This window comes from Eublepharis macularius, chromosome 8, assembly GCF_028583425.1.
Source record: "Eublepharis macularius isolate TG4126 chromosome 8, MPM_Emac_v1.0, whole genome shotgun sequence".
Lineage (NCBI taxonomy): Eukaryota > Metazoa > Chordata > Lepidosauria > Squamata > Eublepharidae > Eublepharis > Eublepharis macularius.
Genome location: NC_072797.1, coordinates 55,067,620 through 55,092,093, shown reverse-complemented (window position 1 = coordinate 55,092,093; position 24,474 = coordinate 55,067,620). Strand labels below are relative to the sequence as shown.

Sequence of the window (24,474 nt, the reverse complement as noted above, 5' to 3'; positions counted from 1 at the left end):
ACAAAATTAATATATGCTTGTCATTGAGCTAAAATCAGGGTTCTCTCTGCACATGAAGTTTCAGACCCAGAGTTTACGTCTGTCAGACCTACACAGAAAATCTCAGCTATGGAGAGGGATAGTCAGTGTCACTTTGATTGAGGGCCGTGAACTGAAGGCCATGGATCCGAATGGACTCAGTGATCCCTATGTGAAATTCCGACTGGGACATCAGAAGTACAAGAGTAAGGTAACTTTTTTGAAATGCTTCCCCAAGCGCTTTTCATGTACACCTAGCTTTTTTGTGATGTTAAATAGAATTCTTAGAAAAATTCATGTGTTGTTCAGACTGCCAAACTGAATTTCTGAATGGTTTTAAGGTTCTTTTTAAATCAATGGTAGGTAATAGAAACAGAAGCAGTATGTTTCCATAGCTATAGATTGCAATACAGCCCAAGCTATAGATCGCAGCTATGTTTCCATAGCTATAGATTGCAATACAGAGTACTTTATCATTACCCTAGGTTTATATATGTCTAGCCTAATCTCATTAGATTTCAGAAGCTAAACAGGGTTGGCCTGGGTTAGTAATTGAATGGGAAACCTCCAATGAAAACCAGAGTTACTGTGGAGAGGCAGGCAGTGGCAAACCACCTCTGAAAACCCCTGCAGGCGTTTCTGTAAGTCAGCTACGATTGACTCTACTTTCCATCACCGGTGAGACTGTAGGCTTTTTCTCTTTTTCAGCATGAATAAGAGATTTTCCTGTTTCTGCTCAAATACTAAGCTTCAAAAGTTACTTGTCATGAAGCTTGTTAAGAGAATTGGAAGTCCCCAAAACTCCACTAAACACTTGGACTTGTGTAATTCTTTTACCATGGGATTGAGAGTGTTCAGTAGGATTTCTGAGTTTTCCTTTCTTTGAACAGTGGATTTTCATGCAATTTTACAGTAGAAATAAATGATACTCTCATTCAAAGTGGTTGGCTATGTGAAACTGAGGCAGAAGAGCTGTGTTCAAGAAACTTGAGACAGACCTCTTTGGATCTTGGCTATTATCTTGTTTCAGCTGAAATTGCTTTTTTAGAAATATGATTTTTATATTTTCCACTTTACCATCTGTTTGGTGAGAACAAACATTTTGCCTTTTCTTCTTTTAACACGAAAAAGCATTAGAAAGTTTGGTCCTAGATTCTCTAGAGTGTGTACTGCTATCGAGATTCTTCTCTTCAGTTGGTGCATGATATTCTGCCAGTGAGGACCTGCACAGGGTCCCATCATGTGTAGACAGAAGATCCCTCTGGAGTGCAGGACTTGATATTGTGGGATGCCCTTTCCCAACAGGCAAAAAAATGTCAGGTCTTTTGAATGAGATTTTGATTTTATTACTTTGTCTTCTGTTCAGACAAAGTAATAAGACTTTTTATTGGTTCAGCTCACAGTGTTGGACTTTTTGTGTTAGCCCAAGAAATGTGGAAAGCATTCCCCTAAGGGGTTCAGTTTCTGCCCTTCCTTGACTTCTTTGGAGAAGCAAACAAAAACTATTATTACTCCATTGGGTGTTTGGAAATTAGTTGGACGATTTATTCCTTCTGCCGTGCTTGTTTTATTTATGTAATTTTAGGTTCCATTTGTAAGTCAAATTTTTTAAAAGTGCCTTGTGAGTTTTTTAGTGAAAGATAATCTGGAAACAGTGCAAGTAAATAAATTTTACTTATGGCAAGAAAAAGAATTATAATTTAAATTAATTTTTAATCGATAATTGAATCTGAAAAAAACATAGTTGTTACACTGTAGGTGGTGCCCTAACTAAGACCCGTTTTCTTTGCACCCCCAATCCTATGGCCTTCAGATGCCTTAGATGTAGGGGAAATGTGTTGGTTTAATATTAAATCGGGGTCTTTCAAGCAAAGACAGGAATTCCCCTAGTGCTTCTAAGAAGAAGTAGCCATCTGGCTGAATATATTAGAAGAAAATCAATCTTGGATTTCCTGTAATCTTCAGGTATCTCTCTCTTCTTCCATAGGTAGGCTGAACAAGCTTATTACAGGCCAGATTCCATATTTACACCAGTGGGGATCTCAGATCCTAAGGCTGAACCAATCAGAATGGAACTAAAAGCCCACTAGTGGGCAGACACGTCTGAAACTTTGGCCCAATGTGAATGCAACTCCTAGTTCTAGTTCAATGTGAATGCAGGTCCTGGTTCTGCAGCAAGTTAGGTCAATAGCAAGACTCCTCCACTGATGCCCAGGTAAATTCATGTGCATGAAAGGAACATCCCAAGCCCACTGTCTTTATGGCAGGTTCCTACCTAGACCCTTCTTCCACTACCACTAGTACAATATTCCTAGACAATATTCTTTAAGACAAGCAGAATATCATTTGTTCTCTTGTATTCTGCTCTCCTTCCCTAATTTAATCTTCCCCATCCTTCTTGATTCCCCTCTTTCGGCTGGCCTGCTCTACTGGCAGTTGGTCCTTTCACATTTTTTATCATAGTAAAGGATTCCTCACATCTTGTCTGAAATTCTTTCCCTGCTTATCCAACTACAACTTCTGATCCCATTTTGGGCAGCCCCTTTCCTATCTCATTTCTCTGTGTCGGTTTGCTTGGAATTAGCCACATGGGAGGAACATAACGAAGTAATTTATAATTGGTCATATTAACTAAGTAAAAAGTAATGCAATTACCTAATAGGATTGGTTTATTGTTGCAATTTTTCTGTCGTGTCTTGAATTCCCCACTATATTCTATATTTATTTATTTATTTATTTATTCAATTTATATACCGCCCATCCCAGGGGCTCTGGGCGGTGAACAGTTAAAATTGATAAAAACAAAAACTAAAATCAATATACAAATAATAAAACAAATTAACAAGGTGCAGTGGTGGGGAGAACCTTCCCCACCCCAAAAGTGGGAGGCCGACATGGCACCGCCCCCTTCAATCACCAAACGCCTGGCGGAACAGCTCTGTCTTACAGGCCCGGCGGAACGATAATATGTCCCGCTGGGCCCGGGTTTCCATTGACAGAGCGTTCCACCAGGCTGGGGCCAGGACTGAAAAAGCCCTGGCCCTGGTTGAAGCGAGGCGGGCTTCCTTAGGGCCGGGGACCACAAGTAAATATTTATTCACTGATCGGAGCGATCTCCGGGGAACGTACAGGGAGAGGCGGTCCCGAAGATATGCCGGTCCCAACCCACTCAGGGCTTTAAAGGTAAGAACCAACACTTTGAACCTGATTCGGAATTCAACCGGAAGCCAGTGCAGCTGGCGCAGGACAGGTGTGATGTGTGACTGGTAAGGTATACCAGTCAGGACCCGTGCCGCCGCATTCTGGACCAGTTGTAGTTTCCGGATCAGGCCCAGGGGTAGCCCAGCGTAGAGTGAGTTATAGTAATCTAGCCTGGAGGTGACCGTTGCATGGATCACTGTAGCCAGGTCCTGGGGCGTCAGGCAGGGGGCAAGTTGCCTGATCTGACGAAGATGGAAAAATGCAGACTTGGCAACCGCCGTGACCTGGGCCTCCATCGATAGGGAGGCATCCAGGAACACACCCAGACTCTTTACCACTGGCAAAGTTGCCAGTGGTGTCCCATCCAGGGCAGGGAGCTGGATCCCAACATCTGGCAGCCCCCGTCCCAGCTGCAGGACCTCCGTCTTCACTGGGTTCAATTTCAGCCTGCTCTGTTTCAACCATGCCGTCACAGCCTCCAAAGCTCTGGCCAGATTGTCTGGGGCCGTGTCTGGCCGGCCGTCCATCAACAGAAAAAGTTGGGTGTCATCCGCGTATTGATGACAACCCAGCCCAAACCTCCGCACCAACTGGGCGAGGGGGCGCATATAGATGTTAAATAACATTGGGGAGAGTATCGCCCCTTGGGGAATCCCGCACACCAAAGGGTGACGGGCCGATAGATCTCCCCCGAGCGCCACCCTCTGTCCCCGACCCTGGAGAAAGGAGACCAGCCACTGTAAGACTGTCCCCCTAATCCCCACGTCGGCAAGGCGGCTGGCCAACAAATCATAGTCAACCGTGTCAAACGCTGCTGTGAGATCAAGTATATCTTGGTTAGGGCAGTAAAGTTACTTGCTGGTTAAATGCTTGTTCCCTCTGCTCACAGATATATTGTACCAGCCTGGGAGGCATATATACAACAGGCTCAAAAAAATCCCTTTTGCCCAGTAACTCGTGTTCTGTGTTTTCATCTATGGGACACTTCACATGACAGGCCTAACACAGAGACTAATTTGTGTAACAACCTGTTCTGTTCACAAAGATACTTCGAGAAACAAGCAAGGAAACTCTGTAAACACATTTTCTTTCTACTGCATGTGATCAAAAGAAAGCAACGCTATGTAACTGATAGCATGCTGTAGTTGTACATCTTATATACTAATAGCTAAGTGGCCTTGATCTGGAGATTGGAGCCATGAATGGACAAGATAAATCTTCCTAGACACCTAAAAAGTTCCCAAGATTTGCAGAAATATCTGTAATCTAAAAAAGACCTCCAATTTGATAAAAGAAGCACCTGTAGCTTTAACCAGATGCCCTCAGTGGCTGTTGCTAGGCAACCATAACAGTTTAGCCAGTATTCCAGGCTTGGTTTCTGTTAGTAAAAGGAAGGTGGAGGGCAGGGCCCTTTCCAGAGCTGTTTTAGCCCTTAATGGGAGACTCTGGGACTAGGCCCAGAAGAAACCACATGGTGGTTACCATATACTCTATACTGGCTCCCGGTTGAGTTCCGGATCCAGTTCAGGGTACTGGTCTTAGTATTTAAAGCCCTCCACGGACTGGGGCCTGCATACCTATGGGACCACCTCTCTCATTATGTCCCTCGCAGGGCCTTGTGCTCTGCAGATAAGCAGCTTCTGGTGGTCCCCGGCCCGAGTGACATTCAGCTGGCTTTAACTTGGGCCAGGGCTTTTTCTCCCCTGGCCCCAGCATGGTGGAACACTCTCCCAATGGAGATTCGGGTCCTGCTGGACCTTTTACTATTTCACAGGGCCTGCAAGACAGAGATGTTCCACCAAGCCTTTGACTAAGGGCCAGCTTTTATGTCCCCCTCCTGACCGCCACACCCTCCTTTTGCAGCTGCCCTTGAGTTACATCATGGTGATGTCGGGGCTTATGATGATTTTGCAGTAGCCCATCTGTCTGATGGCACCTGAATTTTAATGTGTTAATACATTAATAAGGTTTTTATTGTATTTTAACAGTATATTTATTGGAAGCTGCCCTGAGCCCACTTGTGGGAAGGGCGGGGTATAAGTTGAATTAAATAAATAAATAAATATGGCATGCATGATTCACCCAGGCCTGACTACTTGCTACTGTTCAACAGCATCCCCCCCACTAAAGCTAGTGTAGTGGTTAGAGTTTCCGAGTAGGATGTGGGAGACCCAGATTTGAATTACCACTCTTCTGTGGAAACTCATCAGGTGAGTTTTAACTGTCAAGTTCCTTGCGAGGTTTGTCAGAGCCTGGGGGTGGTACACCAGGTTGGCCTGGGCAGCGGGCAGTGGCTAAGGCCTAAGAAAAACCTCAGATATGGAGGGAGGGTGGGGTTGGAGACACCCTGGATCCCTCTTTCCCAACGTTGGGTCGTCTGGTATCTCTCCCGCTCTCTCTGATCTTGCCATGCTCTCTCATTTCTACAACTCACTCACTCCCAACTACTCCTCACTGGCTCCTTGTACCTGTCCACTTTTATAGGCCTCCCCGGCAACCTCCCCCAGGCCCCATCCTATCCCGTGTTACCTTGGTCCCCCGGAGTGATTTGCAGCGAGTTGTCCCAGTCTGGGGCTCTCTTGGGCTTTCCCCACCTGCAGCCCCTCCCCCATCCATTTATGGCCACTGGAGGGCGGGGCTGGCTAGGCCTCACCATTCCAGATGACCTGCCTTCTATATTGTGGCCCCTGTTCCCTTTGCTTCTCCTGCTGCCTGCTCCACTGGTGGGGCTTCCTTCAGCACTGGGGTGAGTTTTGCTGCCTCCCCCCATCTTCGGGCCACTCTGGCTGCTTCAGAGGAGACATGGGAGATTTGCTTCATCCCACCTTCCTCCCTTGGTGCTCCTTCAGCTCCGGCAGTGGCCAGAATGGCTCCTACCACCTCTGTGGCTTTGGCTGTGGTGGGAACAGCTTCTGCCACCTCCATGGCTCGAGGGGGCTGTGGTGGCCTGCTGGACTCCCTCATCATCCCTGGCTCATGGACAGCCTTGGGTGCTTCGGGGGTGGCAGCAGGTAAGTCCGGGGGTTGCTGGGCTATCCCCAGACATTCATCAACCACACTGTTTCAGCCTAACCCACTTCTAAGGGTTGTTGTGAGTAAAATGGGGAGGTAAGGAGAATGAAGTAAGCTTTGAGTCCCCACTGTGGAAAAAGGCAGTATGTAAATTAAATAAATTTAGAAATATAGGTAAAGATGGGCAGATAAAAGGTAAGTTGTTTAGTGGGCTTGAAGAAAGATGTAGGGAAAAGTGAGCACATGGAGGTTGCCAGGAGGAGGGAAAGAGAAAATAGTGTGGGGAAGGGGATACAGGGAGTGAAGTTCCCCTACAAGTCCTTATAGGTTCCCACCTATTCATCTGGGCCTTAGGGGAGAAGCTGCTGGAGGGAGAAAGGGAAGACGGGCAGACAAAGATGGTTGGGAAGAAGAGAAGGAAGCAGGGAAAGGAGGAGATGCTATGGTGGGCAGGGAAGGGGGAAAGGACATGTTGAGGGGAGTGGAAATGAGATGCCCCCTGCAAGACCTTGGTGGTCCCTCAATTGTCTTATTTACGATTTTCACTTGGCTTTGTTTTAACTTTCACTCAGGAATACATTTTTTCTAAAGAACTTCAGTTTTATTTATACGAAAATGTATTTCTAGGAAACTTTGTAAATACCCATAAGAGCTGGTATTTGTATATCTGGAAGACCAACTCATAATTTGTATTGAGTGGACTTTTGTTTCCTAAATAAATATTTTAAAGTATATTTAGAAGCCTTTTATTGCTTGCAGAATTCTTTCTTAGCTGACTCCAATCAATATTCTGTTAGCTCAAGAGAAATGGGGTGGCCCAGTAAGACAAAATTTCTTTGCATTTTTCAGATTGTGCCAAAAACTTTGAATCCTCAGTGGAGGGAACAGTTTGACTTCCATCTGTACGAGGAACGCGGTGGAATTATTGATATTACTGTATGGGACAAAGACGCTGGCAAAAAGGATGATTTTATTGGCAGGTTTGTGTAAATAGTATATATTTGTGTTCTGGGAATGAGATCTGGTTAAGTTGAATACTGCTCAATAAGCTCTTGCTTAAATAAAAGAAAAAACATAAAATACCCTGTTCTTGACTTTCCTCCCCAGTTTTATATGGAAAAGTAATTTCCTTTGACCAGTAGGTGGCAGATCATACTAACGGAAAGATGTCTATTTTCAGTGTAAAAATTATGTTACAAAATCAACATGGAGGAAGTTCCATTGACAACGTTTGAGGCGAAGATTAACAAATCTGGCTGTTGTAAAAAAATTTTTAAAAATTCCTAATGTGTGAGTGAGATTGTTCTTCAGTTTAGTGTAATGTGTTGTCTTGGCAATGAGAATTGTGTGAATGAACATGTTTCAAGTGAATGAATCTTTAGGACTATATTTAAGAATTTAGAAAGGAATATGAATCAGTGTCTCATATCTCAAAAGTGCTTTAATTATGGTTGAGTGGTAAACCTTTTCTTCATCATTCAAAATACATTCTCTTGGATTTTTATGTGTCCATCCTTTGTTTACAGTGAGAAACAAACATGATAATTCTTCACTGTTCATTATACATTGGAGAACAGCTTACATTCACTGTCTTCTAAACAGATTGCCCCCACCCCAGTCGAAACTGTGTTCTAAACAATGGTTTTCCAGAATGTGTTGAATTATCATCTGAAAATCTCTCTGTTTTGCATCCTATCCATTTTCTCACTTGTAACTATTAGTATCCCTGTAGTTTCCTAGGAGCTTTAGCCAAAATCCCCCTTTGCATGCACCCACAGCAGAGTGGAAGCCACCTCTTGGTGATCTCTTGGAGGCTACATCCAACCAGTTCTACATTGCTTGGGCATGTGTGGCTGAAGCAGTTAGGAAGAGCCAGGCATGAGGTATTTGCTACTTGATCTGCCTTAATTTTAAGTGGACTAGGATCACTCCAAAAGACAACATCTCCCACGCCACTACAGATCTATATAAATGATGCTCTAGCATGGAAGTGTTGCTATAATATAACCTTGACCAAAGAATGGTACACTCCTATCTGGGATGGTTATTCTCTTCTACTGAGTGTGCAACTTTGGGAGGATATGTACATGGAACTCTGAGGGATTCCTAGCCAATCAGATCAGCTGAATCAACCCTGGTGATCAGTGGGGCAACAGATGTTGCAGTCTGATCACCCTCATGCTTTTGTATGAAGCAAAATTCACTGTTTTTCTCTTTCTCCCTTTTCTAGTTTCATGGCTTAGTGTTGGGACCCAAGCACTCCTTCATCCTTTTCTCTTACTGCTAGCCTGCTATTTACTAGTCCTGTTAGTAGTCCTGCTATTTACTAGTCCTATTTACTATTCCTCATGCAGGTCTCCCTTGTTGTGTTTGACCAAGGGACAAAAGAAAGAAATTCTTGCCTCTGTTGCATAAGGAAAGCAGCAGAGTACTGTAGGGGTATGCACAAGAAAAAAATAGGTAAATTTGGGTTATGTAATACCAAACTGCGGGGAGGGGAATCAATATTCCCTGAATACCAAATTCATTCTCTAGTTCGGTCCAGCAATACAGAGTAAATTTGATAATATTTGGTCATTGTTTCTAATGGGAAACTCAATTACAGTATATCCAGTGGCCAGGTGGGGAGGGGCAGTCATTTTGGACTGAGTTTCATCAAATTTACAGGAGACTTACTCATAACTGATCTCTGATACCCCCCTCCCCCAAATTTCATAAAGATTAGACCCCCGGGGGGGCACTTTATGGCTTGCCAAGAAGGTGGCACCAGCAACTCCATTTGTTTCTAGTGTGGGGGGAAAGTCCAAGCTGGCTCCCCACTGCAGAAACACATGGACCACGGCTGCCATAGCCAGAGGCACATTTCCAAATGCAAACTGCGCAACAGACAGCCCAACAGAACCAAACTGATGCCCCCCAAAAACCCAGCAACCCCTAAGCAGGCTGATCAGCCACTCTTCATTTTTGCCAATGATGAGAACTTTTACAGGTTCTTTCCTGAGGGTACATACACAGAGGGAAAGAATGCTAGAGCCAAGACATATGTTCCCAAATGCAAGCTCATCCCTGGAGAAGTCAACTAAAAACAACTAAACTTACGACCGCCAAACCCCAGCACCCCCTGAGTAGGCTGACCAGCCAGTCTCCATTGTTCCTTATGAAGACCAACATCACCACAGAGAATCATCCAAACCAAACTGAAGCAAGGGGCAGTCTTGTAAATAGAAGCAAACTGAAGCAAGGGAATGGAATCCCCCCAGAACCAAGGGGACCAACTTCACACCAGGGAATCGCATCCCTTCCACTCAAACCAAACTGAAGCAAGGGACACTTTTGCAACTTAGCCCAACAGAACCAGTGTCATTCACAGCAGCCAGACACTGGGTTCAGCCAGTAGGGGAACACCACAGAACAAAACCAAGCAGTATCCAGCCACAAGCACAAGGTAACAGCAAACAAGAACAGTTTCGTAAGATGGATCCCATCCATGTGGCTTCAGGCTGGAACCGACAGTGAGGTACTTGGGAAACTCAAGTAATTCTTTCTCTGCAGCAGCCTTCATCATTGCCCCCCTCCCACCCTGCATTAACATTAGGACAACACATTAGAACAACACATTACATCAGTCATCCCTCCCACTTCTGCAATGAGGAAAGTTAACATTAGAACAACACATTACATACATTACATTACACAACAGCATTCTGTTGTTTCGTGTGGGTGTTTCTATAGGTTTCCCTCTGTGACACATGGTGTGTCATTCTCTACTTTCTCTAACATCTCTTTTAATCTTTCCATCCCAGTGGCAAGAGAAAAACATTTCTGGGGCCTCTTTTCTTAATTATCTGCAGAAATTTGTGCGAACATGGGCTGGTGGTTTTGCAGTGTGTATGTATGTGGGGGGGGTGGATGGGTGTGTGTGTGGGTCCAAACTGCAGTATGCATTTGTAACTGAATCAACTGTCTTTCCCCTGCTGGGTTTCTACTTAACTTGGTCGCTAACATGTATGACTCCTTCTTGGTGAGAGGCTGCAGCTGGGATGTGATGCCCTGTTTTAGCCTTCTCATGAATGCATGCAATCCTGGAACCAGGTCTGCACATCTGCATCTGGGTCCAGGAAGGAAGCCATAGAACTCTGAAGTGTATGCACCAGAAGAATTACCAGAACTAGGGTCGCTGTGTCAGACACGACCACAAGAGTTAATTCCTTGAAGATCCTCGGGACCTCCACTGTCTGGGAGATGGTGAGCCAATCCTTTGGGTGGAACTTACCCTCCCCCCGCCAACTGACGCTCTCCGAGAGCCACACTGTGAGGACAGCCTGCTGCTCCACCAGACACTCAAGCATGGCACAAGTGGAGTTCCAGTGAATGACAACATCAGTGACAACATCAGTGATCAGGCAATGTTCTGGCACGCCTATACTGTCCTGCTTCCTGCACAGTTCGTGAGTATCCTATGTATCCTATGGTGACAATCCCCTCACCCTCACCTACCCAGTTCATTAGTTCCTTATTTATGGTGCCAGCGATGCTCTCTGCCATGTGCGCCTCGTCGAGAACCTTGACATGGAGCAAAGCCTTGAGGTAGCCAGCCCATCAGTCTCCTATCTGTCCCTGCGCGACATTGATCACCCCCATCCTGAAAGTCATTGGGTTGCCACCAGTGCGCATGCTGCGTATGTGAGCAGGTCCAAATGTCCAACCAGAAGTGCATAGTTCTCCTGGTGGTGCAAGACAACTCTGTGCTCCTTGGCAGCCCTGTAAAAGGAGGGCACCACGGTGATGTGAGCATGGGGCATGTACCAAGGACAGAGTAGCTGGAACAGCTTTCAGAAGCTGAACTCTTCTACTGCAGAGGCAGGGAGAGCTGTGGTTATCGAAGGCTTATACTACATAGGAATTGGATGGTCTAGTTGTTTTACTGCTTCAAACTAACAGGGCAAACTCCCTTGAAGCCTCACCCAAGCCAACTGACCCTGAAAGGACACCAAAAGGAGATGTTTACATTTACTAGCAAAGGAATGTTTTGGTTGCACCCTCCCCCTCCCCCCCCCAACTGCATCTTCTCTCTCCTCCCCTCCTATATTTGACCAGTTTCTGTACTATGCATCTGACGAAGAGAACTTGATTCTCGAAGCTTATGCTACAATAAAATTGGTTAGTCTTAAAGGTGCTACTGGACTCTTTTTGATTTTGCTACTACAGACTAACACGGCTAACTCCTCTGGATCCATTGCTACAGTGGCTGTGCCGAGCCCATGCAGCTCTTCGGGGTCTTTGGGCTGATCTGAAGTTTCATCTGGGTTCTCGGGAATGCCCGCTGCAGGGTGCCCTGCAGGATGCAGTTGGCCTCAGTTGCGGTCCCGGTTCCAGAAGTTGGCATTTCTGCCAAAAAGTCAGTCCTTGGCAAGTAGAATCCCCAAGTTCTCCACAGCAAACATGCAGGTGTATTGGTTGAAGTAACTTTATTAGAGATCCATCAAGTTCAAGGTGCTCAGACAAGTGAATTGGCAGAAGTGACGTAAATGGGGTTGGTGATGTTAGTTATAGGGAAAGTTCCCACCATCAGGATAAGGACCGTTAAAGTTTGGGGTGCAAAAGAGCCGGGGGGCGGGGATTGAACGGGAGAAGCTAGGTTTAGGCTAGACAGAACAAAGAATGAAATCATCTCAGTTTCCATGAAGGATACATTTCAAGCTGGCTGCAGCCAGTCTTCAAGGATACTTCTGGAGGCAGCGGGGAAAGAGAAAGTAAATACTTATGAGATAGCCTACTGCCTTAACATCAATAAGAAACTTCTCATGAGCTCAGAGGACCAGTATATAACACAGAATACATTCATGACAGATATGCAAGCAGGCATATATGACACAATGTTTTTTCCAAATAATGGAGCAAATAATGCCATCTTTTATACTGCAACCTCACAACTGGGGTGATTTATTTTTGAGTAGCAAGTTTATTTCTAAGCATGACTTAAAAGCTAGATTTTTTGTATATACTGAGATGGGAAAGTTAAATTTGCCCTGTAGTAAATGTAGCCAGCTAATTTTATTATGTTAATGCTTAAGTAAAATTTTCAGATGACAGTATGCAATTATTTAATGCCACCTACATTTTTGAAGGCGAGCCTAACTCTGTTCCTGTGCATTAAAAGTATGACAATCATGGATATTTATTAGCTGATTATTGTAAAAGGTGGCAAACTGGCCAAATTGGCTGCTGACAGCTGTAGTATATTTCCAGGAATGAGTGCTGTCAATGAACAAGGTGTTTCTGTAAACATGCAGGATAAGTAAATCCCATGTTGTTCAATTTTATTCAGTTGGAGTTATTTGCAATCCAATACTGCAGGATTTATAGTGTTGTGTATTAGTATGAAACCAAGCATGTTTATCTTCAAAATGACATTGATTTTGCTCATATTTTTATGCCATGGGATTACAGCTGATTTATTTTTGTCTTCCTCTGTGAGTCAGCACTGCCCCTTCCAATAGATAGAAGAGAATGTGACAATTTGACAAAAGTGTCACATTTGTATGAAGTAGAAAAAAGTCCATGCCACTGTCAAATTCAGCTTGTATGCAAGTATAATTCTACATGAAGGAAGGTATTGCATCATGTTTGCTAACCTGTTATAAAGAATGTGCCAACATATGCAACGATTTCTGTTCATTTACATTTTTCCAGTGCTTTCTCCAGGGAGCTCAAGGCTGTGTACATGATCCTTCCCTCTACACTCCACATTCTACCCTCACAACAACCCTGTTAGGAACATTAGGCTGAAAGAGAATGACTGACTCAAGGTCACCCACTAAGTTTCCTGGCAGAAGTAGGGATTTGAATCTGGGTGTCACAAATCCGGATCCAACATTTTAACCATTATACCAAGTTAACTTCTATGATTTCTGTAACCATCTGCAGTTTCCCCCCTTCCCTCCCCCCACAAATGTGCAGATAGAGTATGTTATGGTTTTTCTATATAACAATTTTTAAAGCAACTAACATTGTTAGCATATGCATGAAAAGATGAAGAAATAAGGTTGATTTATGGTTGTTGTGGGTTTTCCGGGCTGTATTGCCGTGGTCTTGGCATTGTAGTTCCTGACGTTTCGCCAGCAGCTGTGGCTGGCATCTTCAGAGGTGTAGCACCAAAAGACAGATCTCTCAGAGATCTCTGTCTTTTGGTGCTACACCTCTGAAGATGCCAGCCACAGCTGCTGGCGAAACGTCAGGAACTACAATGCCAAGACCACGGCAATACAGCCCGGAAAACCCACAACAACCATCGTTCTCCGGCCGTGAAAGCCTTCGACAATACAAGGTTGATTTACTTGAATCGGAAATCATAAACTGAGTCTCAAAAGAAATCTTTGGGTATTTCTGTACTAGTGCTACCCCACTACACAACTCATCTGACAACACAACCTTACCACCTGCAGCCCACTGAGTTGTTCTTGTTGGGCAAGAGCAGTACTGAAGCAAGGTGTAGGGTATTCCCTTCCTGCCATGTTTGAACTCATGTATGTATTCTTCAGAGGTACATGTATCTCTTACTAGCTCATTGGTTCATCACAGTTATTATTCCTAAGGAAGGCAGGTCTCTGTGTTAGGAATGCAGGTCAAAAGCACATATCCTTATGCTTTAAAAAAGTGGAGGCAGTAATTTCACTGATACAATATCAGTGAGAGAATTGAGGGTTTTCTCTCACAATATTGTGAGAGAAAAGAGGAAACTGCAACTAACTATTTTAAAAGACACTTTAAAAATGTTTGTTGGGTTGTATTGAAGAACAGGGATTTTGACAGGATTGGGCAGATGGTGTGTTCCTTCTGGCCATGTATGTGCTAATAAGTCTCATTATATGACATGTGAGACCCATCATGGCCAGCCAAATGTAGTAATAAAATAGTGATAGTGGGTATTTCTTGGCACATGCAGTAGAGTCATCTGGAATAAGATTAAACTGCTAAAGTGGAAGTAGATGTTGCTACTCAAGCACTGCATTTTAAATCAATTCACAGAATAAGGCTCATCGAGGTATTCTCCTGCCATTTTAGATGGGGTGAAGCTTAATACAAGCAATTTTTGAAGGTCAACATCCTGAAATACTCAAGTGAAATGTGGCTTTCCAGTTCTCAGATAGACATTTAGAGCAGTTTTACATGCAGCCCTGGGATATACGTTGTTTCCACAGGATACAGAAGTGAAACATGCTTACATATCGTCCCATAAAATTGGTGTAAAAAGAATCTTCTGTGCACTGATGTGTGCATGCATAGCCCTTGCTTATGCTATCCAACTGTCGCCACCACTGTTTTTATATTGCAAAACATGCACATGTAGGATTCTGTTCACTTGAACGTTCTGTTGCAGTGGAGCAGCAGATCTAAGATAACATTGAGATATGGAACATCTCAGAATACTTGAATATAGTTACAGTCTTCAGTTCAGTAGTTTTTTTCCAACCTGAGACATGGAATATGTTCCCTGAAAGCTATTCTTGAACTGTAGTTTAGTAGAATAAAATGGATAATGTTCATTGCACAAATTACAAAAATGACAAGAGATGAATGTTGGATAGTTATAAAGAGCATTGAATTTTCATATCATATCCCTAGAATACAACAAAGGTTGTCAACATAGTGTGTAACATAATTGAGTTCTATTGAAATATATTTGGTGTCAGTTCAGGTATGCTGGTGCATTTGATCATGATTCTGAATAAGTGGGGATTACCTTGGATTGTATTTGGATTATATAGTACATTTTTAATCCCCTTCTGATTCTGTTTATGAGAATTTTTAAAAGTTTAATTTAAACATCATGCTGCATGGTGATACACCATTTTTGGTTGTATGTAGGAATACATTAAGAATTTCTACTCAGCTTCACGTTGCTAGCAGTGCATTGCCTTTTATGCACGTTATTTTTTCAACTGTGTTGGGTAGTAGTGATTTACTAACAGGATGACCCTATCTTGCTTTGGCTAGCATACTTCCTCTCCCTCCTCCTCTTTACACAGAAGTTGTCTCAGATAACTATATAGTCACCCTTGTCTCAATTTGCCTTTGGCAGTACTCTGTGTTTTTCTAACAAGCATTACAGTAGCCAGGGCTGGTAGCCAGTAGTGTAATTTTGCCTATCAGGTAGAAACGGCTTTTTCTTCATACTAGCTCGTCTCCAATAAGATAGACAAAGGACTACTGGAAAATCATCAAACCACTCAAAAAGTAAAACTGTGCTTAGGAATTCTTAGTGAATGAAATATACTTCATTCACACTAGAAAGGTGCAAATACATTTCAGCTTGGATCTGATACAGTTTCAATAATTCAAGAGCTATTATTTCTAATAACTGTGCTATATTTCTGAGACACAATGAGCAGAATGGCAAAAGAGAGCTGGGAGATAATTGTCTTCCAAAAGCCTTTTTCATTTATTTTTATTTTACATAGTTGGATGGCATGACACTCCACATTGTTCTTGTTATTGTGTAGAAAAACTTATGCTAATCAAAAGTGTTTGTTCCTAGGTGCCAGGTTGACCTGTCGACCCTGAGTAAAGAACAAACTCATAAATTGGAGCTGCCTCTAGAGGAAGGGGAAGGCTTTTTGGTACTGTTGGTCACCTTGACTGCCTCAGCTACAGTCAGCATCTCTGACCTCTCAGTCAATGCCTTGGAGGACCAGAAGGAACAGGAAGAAATACTAAGGAAATATGTACGTAGTGACCTTACTTGCATGGCATTATATGATACGATAAATAGTAAACTTAATAAACTAGAAAATATATTCAGTTACCAATGGAGAATTTGAATGTTAACCTATTAGTACAAGAAGCCATTCAGGTGTTAACTCTGGAATAAATTGATTTAGTATTGCAGCCTCATATAAACTAGATTATTACCTATATCTAATAACCAGATGCTGTTATGAGCATTGTGCTAAAGATTATTGACTTCTTAGTCATTCCCAGTATTTTTGTTGCTCACTGACTTTGTTTGAGTCACATTGATTTTACTTGATTTCTGTTCTTAAATGAAAAAATAATTTGTCAGAATTAACAACTTTTCATTTGTGAACCTTTCCAGTAGTATTTCTATCAAGTAGTTGAAGAATTCAGCAATATGTTAGGCCAACTTCATTATGCTGTTCAGAATATTGACAGATTTTTTCCTCACTGATTGCACAAGAATTTAGTCAGGACTTGTTCTAATATAATAGTGTTACTAAGATAAATGTTTTCAGGTTGAATGTTTCGAAAATAAATTACTCCCCCGCCCCCCCCCCCCCCCCCGCATGCTCATATTAACTATGCTACTGTGTAGTTTTAGTAAAGCAACAGTAAGGGGAGCTCTTACTCCAGTCTGTATTAATCATGAAGTCATGCAAACTGACTCACTACACACAAAGAATAAAGAAAAGCTATTTCCACCTAAAATTACAAAGCTTTTATTGTACAGTGCTGCCAGGTGTTTAGAAGGCTTCTCTAGACACTGCCATTAAGCCAAGCTCTGACTAACAAAGGGCTGTTTAATTTTTTTTTATTTTAAAATATTCCTATTCCCTGGCTGACATCCTTTCAATAACTGAATTTAATAAAGATGTACCTTATCAGGCTTTGCAGATAACATGAAGTGCTAGTACTAATGCTGTACAATATTCTTCAAACAGATTAGCAGGATGTGCGCTTCAGCAAATTTATTCTAGCTATCTCCACTGAATCAGCTGTCTGCCAGTGCTTGTACAAATCATACACCAATAGTGTTATCATAAACACAGTTTAATAGAGGTGACTTAGCAAGGCTAAACATCATATTTCCTAAACCAACTGAGAGCTAAGATACCATATACCATGTCTAAAAACTAATAATTACTAGTATTATTTCAGATTTGGTATCAGCCAAGACAGTCTGCTGCGTCAGACTAGATCTTAATAGATACAATGCATTTCTGATAGGTTAATTGTAGTGATATGCATTTTGATACCAAGAGGAGCAAATCCTATTTTACTGAATTATCAATTTAACGTGAATCAAGAAATACTGGCTGTTGTGATGATTTTTATGGCTTTACAGTGTTACTGTCCAATGTTCCAGAACTTGAATGTGCTTTTTCTTCCCAAAAGTGATTTTATTATTATAGGCCTCATTGTTCCAGAAAACAAGAGAACACATTCAAAAGAAAAAGAAAAAAGTCTGTCATCTGAAAAATGGATGGGTTTTATGAGTATGGTTATTTAAGACATTGCAATCTTTACCTACTAACTAAGTTACTCTGTTCACAATATGACCCATGTATAGCTGCAGAAAGAGGACAAAGAACTTGAACACAGTATATCTGAAATGTTTATAATATCTAGACATTGCTGTCTGCTTTCTTTTCAGTATTTGTGCTGCCATCCTTTATGGAACATACAGTAAACCAATGTGCAACTAATAAGATACAGTATACCATTTGTCAGCTTTATTATAGGATTTTATTTTTAAGCTTTCCTAAAGAGTCTATTTAAAATATGTATTTTGTACCTCTTCTTTAGACAGAAAACAGTAAATGAGAGCTGACCCTGCCATCAGATCAAATAGCCCAGGACAATGACTCTATTAATGTCATTTAACCATTTGTAGCTGAACATCAGAGCCCTACAAATTAAACAGGCATTACTGTTTGAACCATTATTTTATCACTATTGTATGAAAAGATTAAATCCTTTTGGGGTGGGGGCAGGAGGGCCATAATGGGTAGCAGACCAAGAGAGAGATTGTATGACCTTTTCAGAACGGGTATGCTGAACCTGTGCTCCCTCTTGTCACAGTTTAAAAACCAGAGAAGCTAGTTTAGTGAAGAAGTTGTTAGCATTCCATTTTTATTATGACATTTCACAGTCATCCGATTTAATGTCCCTTGACCGAATTGTCCACCGTGAGACGATGGGCTTGAAATGTTATTTAGAGCATTGATAAAAGGTGAGCAGTTCTAAGATGACAGCGAGTCATAAGGCTGGTGGTGTGACATTAATTTTCTCCATAACAGAGATGGAATAAGACGTCATGGTGACAAGCTGTCAATCAGTTCTGGCCCCTCAGTGTATCTCAATGCCATAGGATGGGGTATTGGTTCTCCCATAATAGAGCTGAACTGAGATGCTCTTCCTGACAGCTGCTGCAGCCATACAGAAAATATATTATACAGCCTTTCATTAAAAAAATAAAGAGGACTCATCTCCAGAGCATTTCAATCTTTTCACATCTATTGAGGGCTGAAAGGATTCACAGCAAATCATAGATTTTTCTGCTATGGAAATTTCAGGCCTCAGATACCATACAGGTTTTGAGGCCTTCAACAATAATCATAAATAAGAAGGCTGACAATCATCTGATAAATCATTACTTTAAGTTGTATGTTAAAAGTAATGTATTAAACTCATTTGCTTTTCACAAAATCCTACAATAATATTCTAAATTATGTCGCTGGCCTGGTTTGTCAGAGTGTGCAATAAATTGCTCTAAATCAGCTGACTAGCTGAATCTAAAAGTTCAAACTATAATTACCCCACAGAGCCCTGACAAATAGTATCGAGTGAAATACTGCAATGCTTTTTTTTTCTTTTGGTCAGGTGAGGGGGAGAAATGTGCATGTAGGTAGGAAAAATCATTTTGTTCTTTTGTTTTATCATACAGAAAAACATGCTAAATATAGTTTCAAAACCTTGAATTCCCCGCACTCTCCATATCTGGCCTCTGCATTAACCTCTGAATTAAAATACTAGCTTTAACAAAAGACTACCAGATATTGTTGAATGGAACTCTACCAACAAGCATATGGATTTTGATACTATCTGTGCTTCCAAATTTAGGCAGTTTGTAGTCATGTAAAGTGTGTGAAAAATCTTTTGTTATGCATGTTTATCCTGTGATTAAATACATTTTTATGATGAATAAATATTAAGACATTAGAAGTTAATCTTTGTAACAAATGACATGTCTCTGTAGAAATATATAAATACATTTATATGTGAAAATTGATGTGCCATATAACTGCTTCGCCTCAGCTCAGTATGCCAAGGTCAGACCTTCTCTGTACACAATAAGCCGTCTTATGGGATTTATACTGTGGGCTTTGTGTCTGACTCTTATTGGTAAAAATGTTTGTCTAACGGTTTAATAGTTGACGCATCAAGCATAAAATATTCCATTTTTCCAAGCAATATACACTTAATGATTATCCATCAAACAGCAACTGAGCAGAAGAAACAATAATCTGTACTTATTAAAATCCTACTTTGTTTTGATAATTAGCCTTAACCATATAAAATATTTAGAAATCCTTCAAATTTCTTGCATTTTTAAAATATCAGTTTGTTCTAAAGTACCAAACTTTACTATAATAAAAACATTTATTTGTTCCTGGAAGAATGCTCATCTCTTGAAGAGCAAATATATATTCTCACATTTTCAGAACAATCCTAAGAAGGGTTACTCGGTCAAATTCCATTGATTTCAATGGGCTTAGATTGGAGTAACTCTTCTTAGGATTGCACTGATAGTGTACAACTTTATACCAAAATAATATGAGTAAGTTAAAAGTTCAATACTCCCTATAGGAACGATCATTTTTGGCAAGTGATTAGGGAAATCTTGAAAAGAATGCTTCTTTCTATAGTAGCTTGTGTGGATGTAGAAGTTACTATAGTTTTTAAGATCCTTTCATTACCTACCTGAAATTGAAACATGGGCTTCAAAAGTAGATCTCAGGAACTGGATGACAGCCCAGTTTACTGCATGTAGAAATATCTTTTTATACATTATGACCTGGACATAACCTTTTGATATCCCTTTTGTATACTATTTATCCATTCCAAGTAAATATGGAAATATTTAAAATCAAGTAACAGAAACTGAAATAGATTTTTCCTACATTGAGTGGAGATATGGCTATACTGAAAAGATACAATGCATTGTTCCAATCTGAATGCCTATTGCAGAACAATCTAATACATTGCTATAAAATATGGATGGGAAAAGAAGAAATAATCTGTGCCCGTTTCCCCATTCCTTTTCAAGTTCAATCTAATGCAATACTTTTGTATGTATTCTAGAGCCTAGTGAGGATGTTTCATAATGTGAAGGATGTGGGATTTCTCCAGGTGAAGGTCATCAGAGCAGAAGGTTTGATGGCTGCTGATGTAACAGGCAAGAAGTCTTTCAATTTCTGTGGGAATAGATACCTTACTGAAGGAGGTCTGGTTTTATAACTTTTGCAAAAGCAGCAGAGCACACAAAATATAAATCTTAAAGTTTGCCAGGGTTTCTTTTTTGGGTTTGGTGAACTTACTGTTTTTAAAATTTCTGTTCTTTTAAAGAAGCTGCCTTATAGACAGATCTGTGTCTTGGTTGGGGTTTTTGATACCAGTTAACAGTACCTTACTGAAAGTATTTATGGAAAGGGATAATACATCATCTCACTACTGCAGTTCCTCAAAACTGGGCTCATGAGCTCCATGTTGTAAGTCTTCATTCTCAGTGGGCTGCAAGAGATAAACATCAATGCAAACAAAACTGAATTAAATATTTTACAAGATAAAGTTGTCACTGGTTCATGGTATGACAGGTTCACATGTTAATCTAAAGCTGTCTCTCTAAAATGGAGAACACAAAAATAATTTGAAATATATCTTTTAAGGAGTATTTTTGTGTGTCTCCTTGATAATTTCTCGAGATAGGAATATATCTATGTAAGCACTCTAGGCATACTAGTTATCATAATTATTTAATATCATCATTAACAACATTGTGCATGTTGCCATACTGATTTCATAAAATTACAATCAGCATGGATTTTAGGACTTAATCTCCTAACCGTGAGATACTGTTTTGAACAAAACATTACACACAGGTAGTTCCAAACAGGCAAAGTAATTCTCATATATATTAAGAAGTAGCAAATGTTCATCCAAGGGTCAAGAATATTTAATCTGAGTTGCATGTTACTGTACGCTTGTGAATGCTGATCTTTCGTGCCTCCCCCTTCTTCTAGCAGCCCCCCACAACCTCCAAGAAGCTAATGCTTGAGGCGGGGGTGGTCACTGGAGATTCATACAAAAACCCTCAGGTACCATGCTCTGAACTTAGTAGGAGAAATAAGATGAAATATCCCACAACCTCATTTTCTGCCAGTAGTGCTTCTACTGACACAAGAGTTTCCACTGGTGAAAGAGAAAGAAATGAGGGCAGTTTTACCCAGTACCCCCTTCTTCATTTCAGGCCTCTGAATCATGGTATGCTTTGTCCATAGAACCTTTGGGGAAATCTCAGAAAGAAGGTGGGGGAAGACAGAAGTGGGAAAGCTTGCATCCACAAGCTCCTGCTGATTATGGTTCCTAGAATTCCATACTTATGTGTGTTCGCAAGAGGACTGGACTGCCAGTCAATTGAACAACATGGTCTAATATAATCAATTATTCCAGAAAGCCTAGAATGCCATTTTGTAAGTGAAAACTTGCCTTTTTATTTCATTGTGGTGTCATTTTGTTAGCAAGGACAGGGGTGAGGTCTGCAGCAGGTGGAAACAAGTTTCTCCTCTTGACTACCAGTTATAATAGCTAAGGTTGCCAACTCCGGCTTGGGAAATTTCTAGATATTTGTGAGTGGTGCTTGGGGAGGCTGGAGTTTGGGGTGAGGAGGAAGCTCAATGGGGATGAAATGCCATAGAGTCTTCCCTCCAAAGCTGCCTTTTTTCTCCAGGGGAACTGATCTATGTGGTTTGGAATCAGGTGTAATTCTGGGAGAATGCTAGGCTTCTGGGAGAATGCTAGGCTTCATCTGGAGTTTGACAAACAATAATAACTGAGTATCTTCAAATGGAAGGAACCGGCCTGCTGCTACTTAGCACAACTGCTTTAAGAAATAACTTCTGTGTTTAAATATTGTTGTTAGTTTGTTTTATTTCTGTTTTTATTCAATTTTTAAAAAAGTTTTTTGACTGTAGACTGGCCTTGGTGCTTCATGATAAAAGCCAAAGAGAAAGACTGCTTGGTGAATCATTCACATTTATTAAAACCATAGCTAATGCTGTTGAAAGTTGTTATGATCCATTTTTTTTAGAAGTTAATGTTTCATAAAAATAACAAATCCATATTGGTAATCAACCTTAGAATAAAACCTGCTGAACAAAGTTAATGTTTAAAAATGTCTGACACTATAGGTTTTGACCAGTTATGTTGTAAATCTAATATGCACAGCTTTCCACATGTGAAAGGGTTTCCAACTGTCCAGGGTCAGCAGCCTGGATTGGTATGATTTGTCTGTTTCAAAATGTTTTGCAATTTATGTGGCTTTAAATTTGTTTTGTCTGCATATGAGAAATGGTTGTATTATAATTATCTTTTAGTTTATTTAACAGATTTTTACAGTATAAAATATGCCACCTACTCTTGATTCTGCCATTTACACATGTAGAATAAAGTGGCAGCTTGTGAAACAGCACATCCCATTTATGTGAAGATCCAAGACAAGTATATTAAGTTTAAATATATTAACAGTGGAGTCATAAGCAGGTTACACCCTTCTAAGCTCATTGATTTCAATGGACTTAGTAGGATGTAACTGCTTATGGTTGCACTGTAAAATACCTGATTTAGACTACATTCCTGACCATACTTTCTTGAGAGAAACCCTATTACTCTGTTGTCCTTTTACCTAGTAAAACATGTTTAGATTAGGCTGTGTAGCTTCTTTTGACACCTAAGTACAGTCTGTCTTTAGGAAAATATGTTGTGTAAGAACTTACTTGTTGTGTAAGAAATTATTTTTCGGATGGCTTTAAGACACGTAATGAATATCACATTTTCTCTAGAAAGGTACTAGTTTTTCACTTCTGAAAACTAAAAACATGTTTGTAGAGTGTACAAAATGCCATATCTTTTGGTGATGAGAGAGAAATTTCTAAAGATTCCTTTGACCTTATAGTCCAATGTGGGCGGGGGGGGGGGGAGAAAATGTTGATCATGGGACAATAGGATAATTTTCTATGATGTTGCTGAGTCCTGGGCTTTTCCTGAGCAACACATCATTTGTATTGGTTGTGAAATTTAGGGAAGAATATTTGAGTCATTTATAAATATACAGAATTTCCAAAACTTTACTTGCAAAGGTACACACAAAATACTGTTTTCTTTGAGTACTTATATACATGTTTCACCCAAAATGTTCACTATAGAAATTTATTATAAAATAAAGCTTTTTGGGGTTTTTTGTTTTTGTATTTGAAGACTTATATTCTAGATTTTCTATATATCATTATGCTTTTAAATATTTAATATTTGTTATGAGATAAAACTGTTAGAGGAGCTTGCTTCTAAATTCAGGCTGGTACAATTCTAAGAAAAGTTGATTATAAATAATTCAGTTTCACTACTTCCTCAAATGTTGGAATATGACATCATCTTGTGGGATTAGCAAATTTTAGTAGAGACCTTGGATCAATCATGTAATCATGAATTTACACTAGTAAGAGACGCAAAATGTATTTTCTATGCATGTCTTAAATAACTAGTCCCCGCAGGGCCTCTCTGCCTACATACAAAGAAGAGGGGAGAAGTTTAGCCTTCAGGAGATAGATAACTGGACATTCCTGTGATGCAGAGGCAGGGGTAGAGACAAAGGAAGAATTATGAGTTCTCCCCCCAACCCGTCCCTTTGGAGAGGTGTGTGCGTGTGCGATGCTGTCACGAGAGTGAGAAATGGAGAATAGCCAATCTAAAGGTGTAAAAAGATCAGATGCTTATTTTGAATGTGACTTTCGTTTCTCCAAAATGATGTCATGAGCCCTTAAAAGTAGCATGTGCTCCTTTGTTCTCTGGTACACTCTGAGCTCACTTGTAGCCTGTACCCTATTTGCAAATATACGTTGTTCTTTACATCAGCCCTTGTCTGTCTCATCTCTCTTTTGCTCGGCGAATTGGAAGGAGCAAGGGGGAAGGCACTTTTGTGCAACAATCTTGCACTATTTTATTTACTGAAAATAATCGAATCCACATTGGCTGGTCCAATGAGACCAGGGCCTGGTGAGATTTATTAGCTTTTCGCCGGGCCTGTAAGACAGAGCTGTTCCACGAGGCATATGGTTGATGCCGGGCGGTGTCCCCTAGCCGGGGGAGTACAGATAGGCCCTCCCTACTAGTGACACTTCCATCTCTCATATTTCCCTGCCAAAATACTCCAGAGATGGCTAAAAAGGT

The 24,474-nt window shown here is 40.9% G+C and overlaps 1 protein-coding gene across 1 annotated transcript in view; it reads left to right on the top strand.

Annotated features, from left to right (window-relative positions):
- The window catches only part of MCTP1 (multiple C2 and transmembrane domain containing 1), a 412,208-nt gene that overhangs the window by 152,851 nt on the left and 234,883 nt on the right, over positions 1-24,474 (top strand). Inside the window, exons 7-10 of the mRNA XM_054986650.1 lie at positions 59-229; positions 7,081-7,211; positions 15,770-15,956; positions 20,335-20,435. Of these exons, the coding sequence (XP_054842625.1) occupies positions 59-229; positions 7,081-7,211; positions 15,770-15,956; positions 20,335-20,435 (590 nt within the window). The remainder of the gene's footprint in view (positions 1-58; positions 230-7,080; positions 7,212-15,769; positions 15,957-20,334; positions 20,436-24,474) is intronic.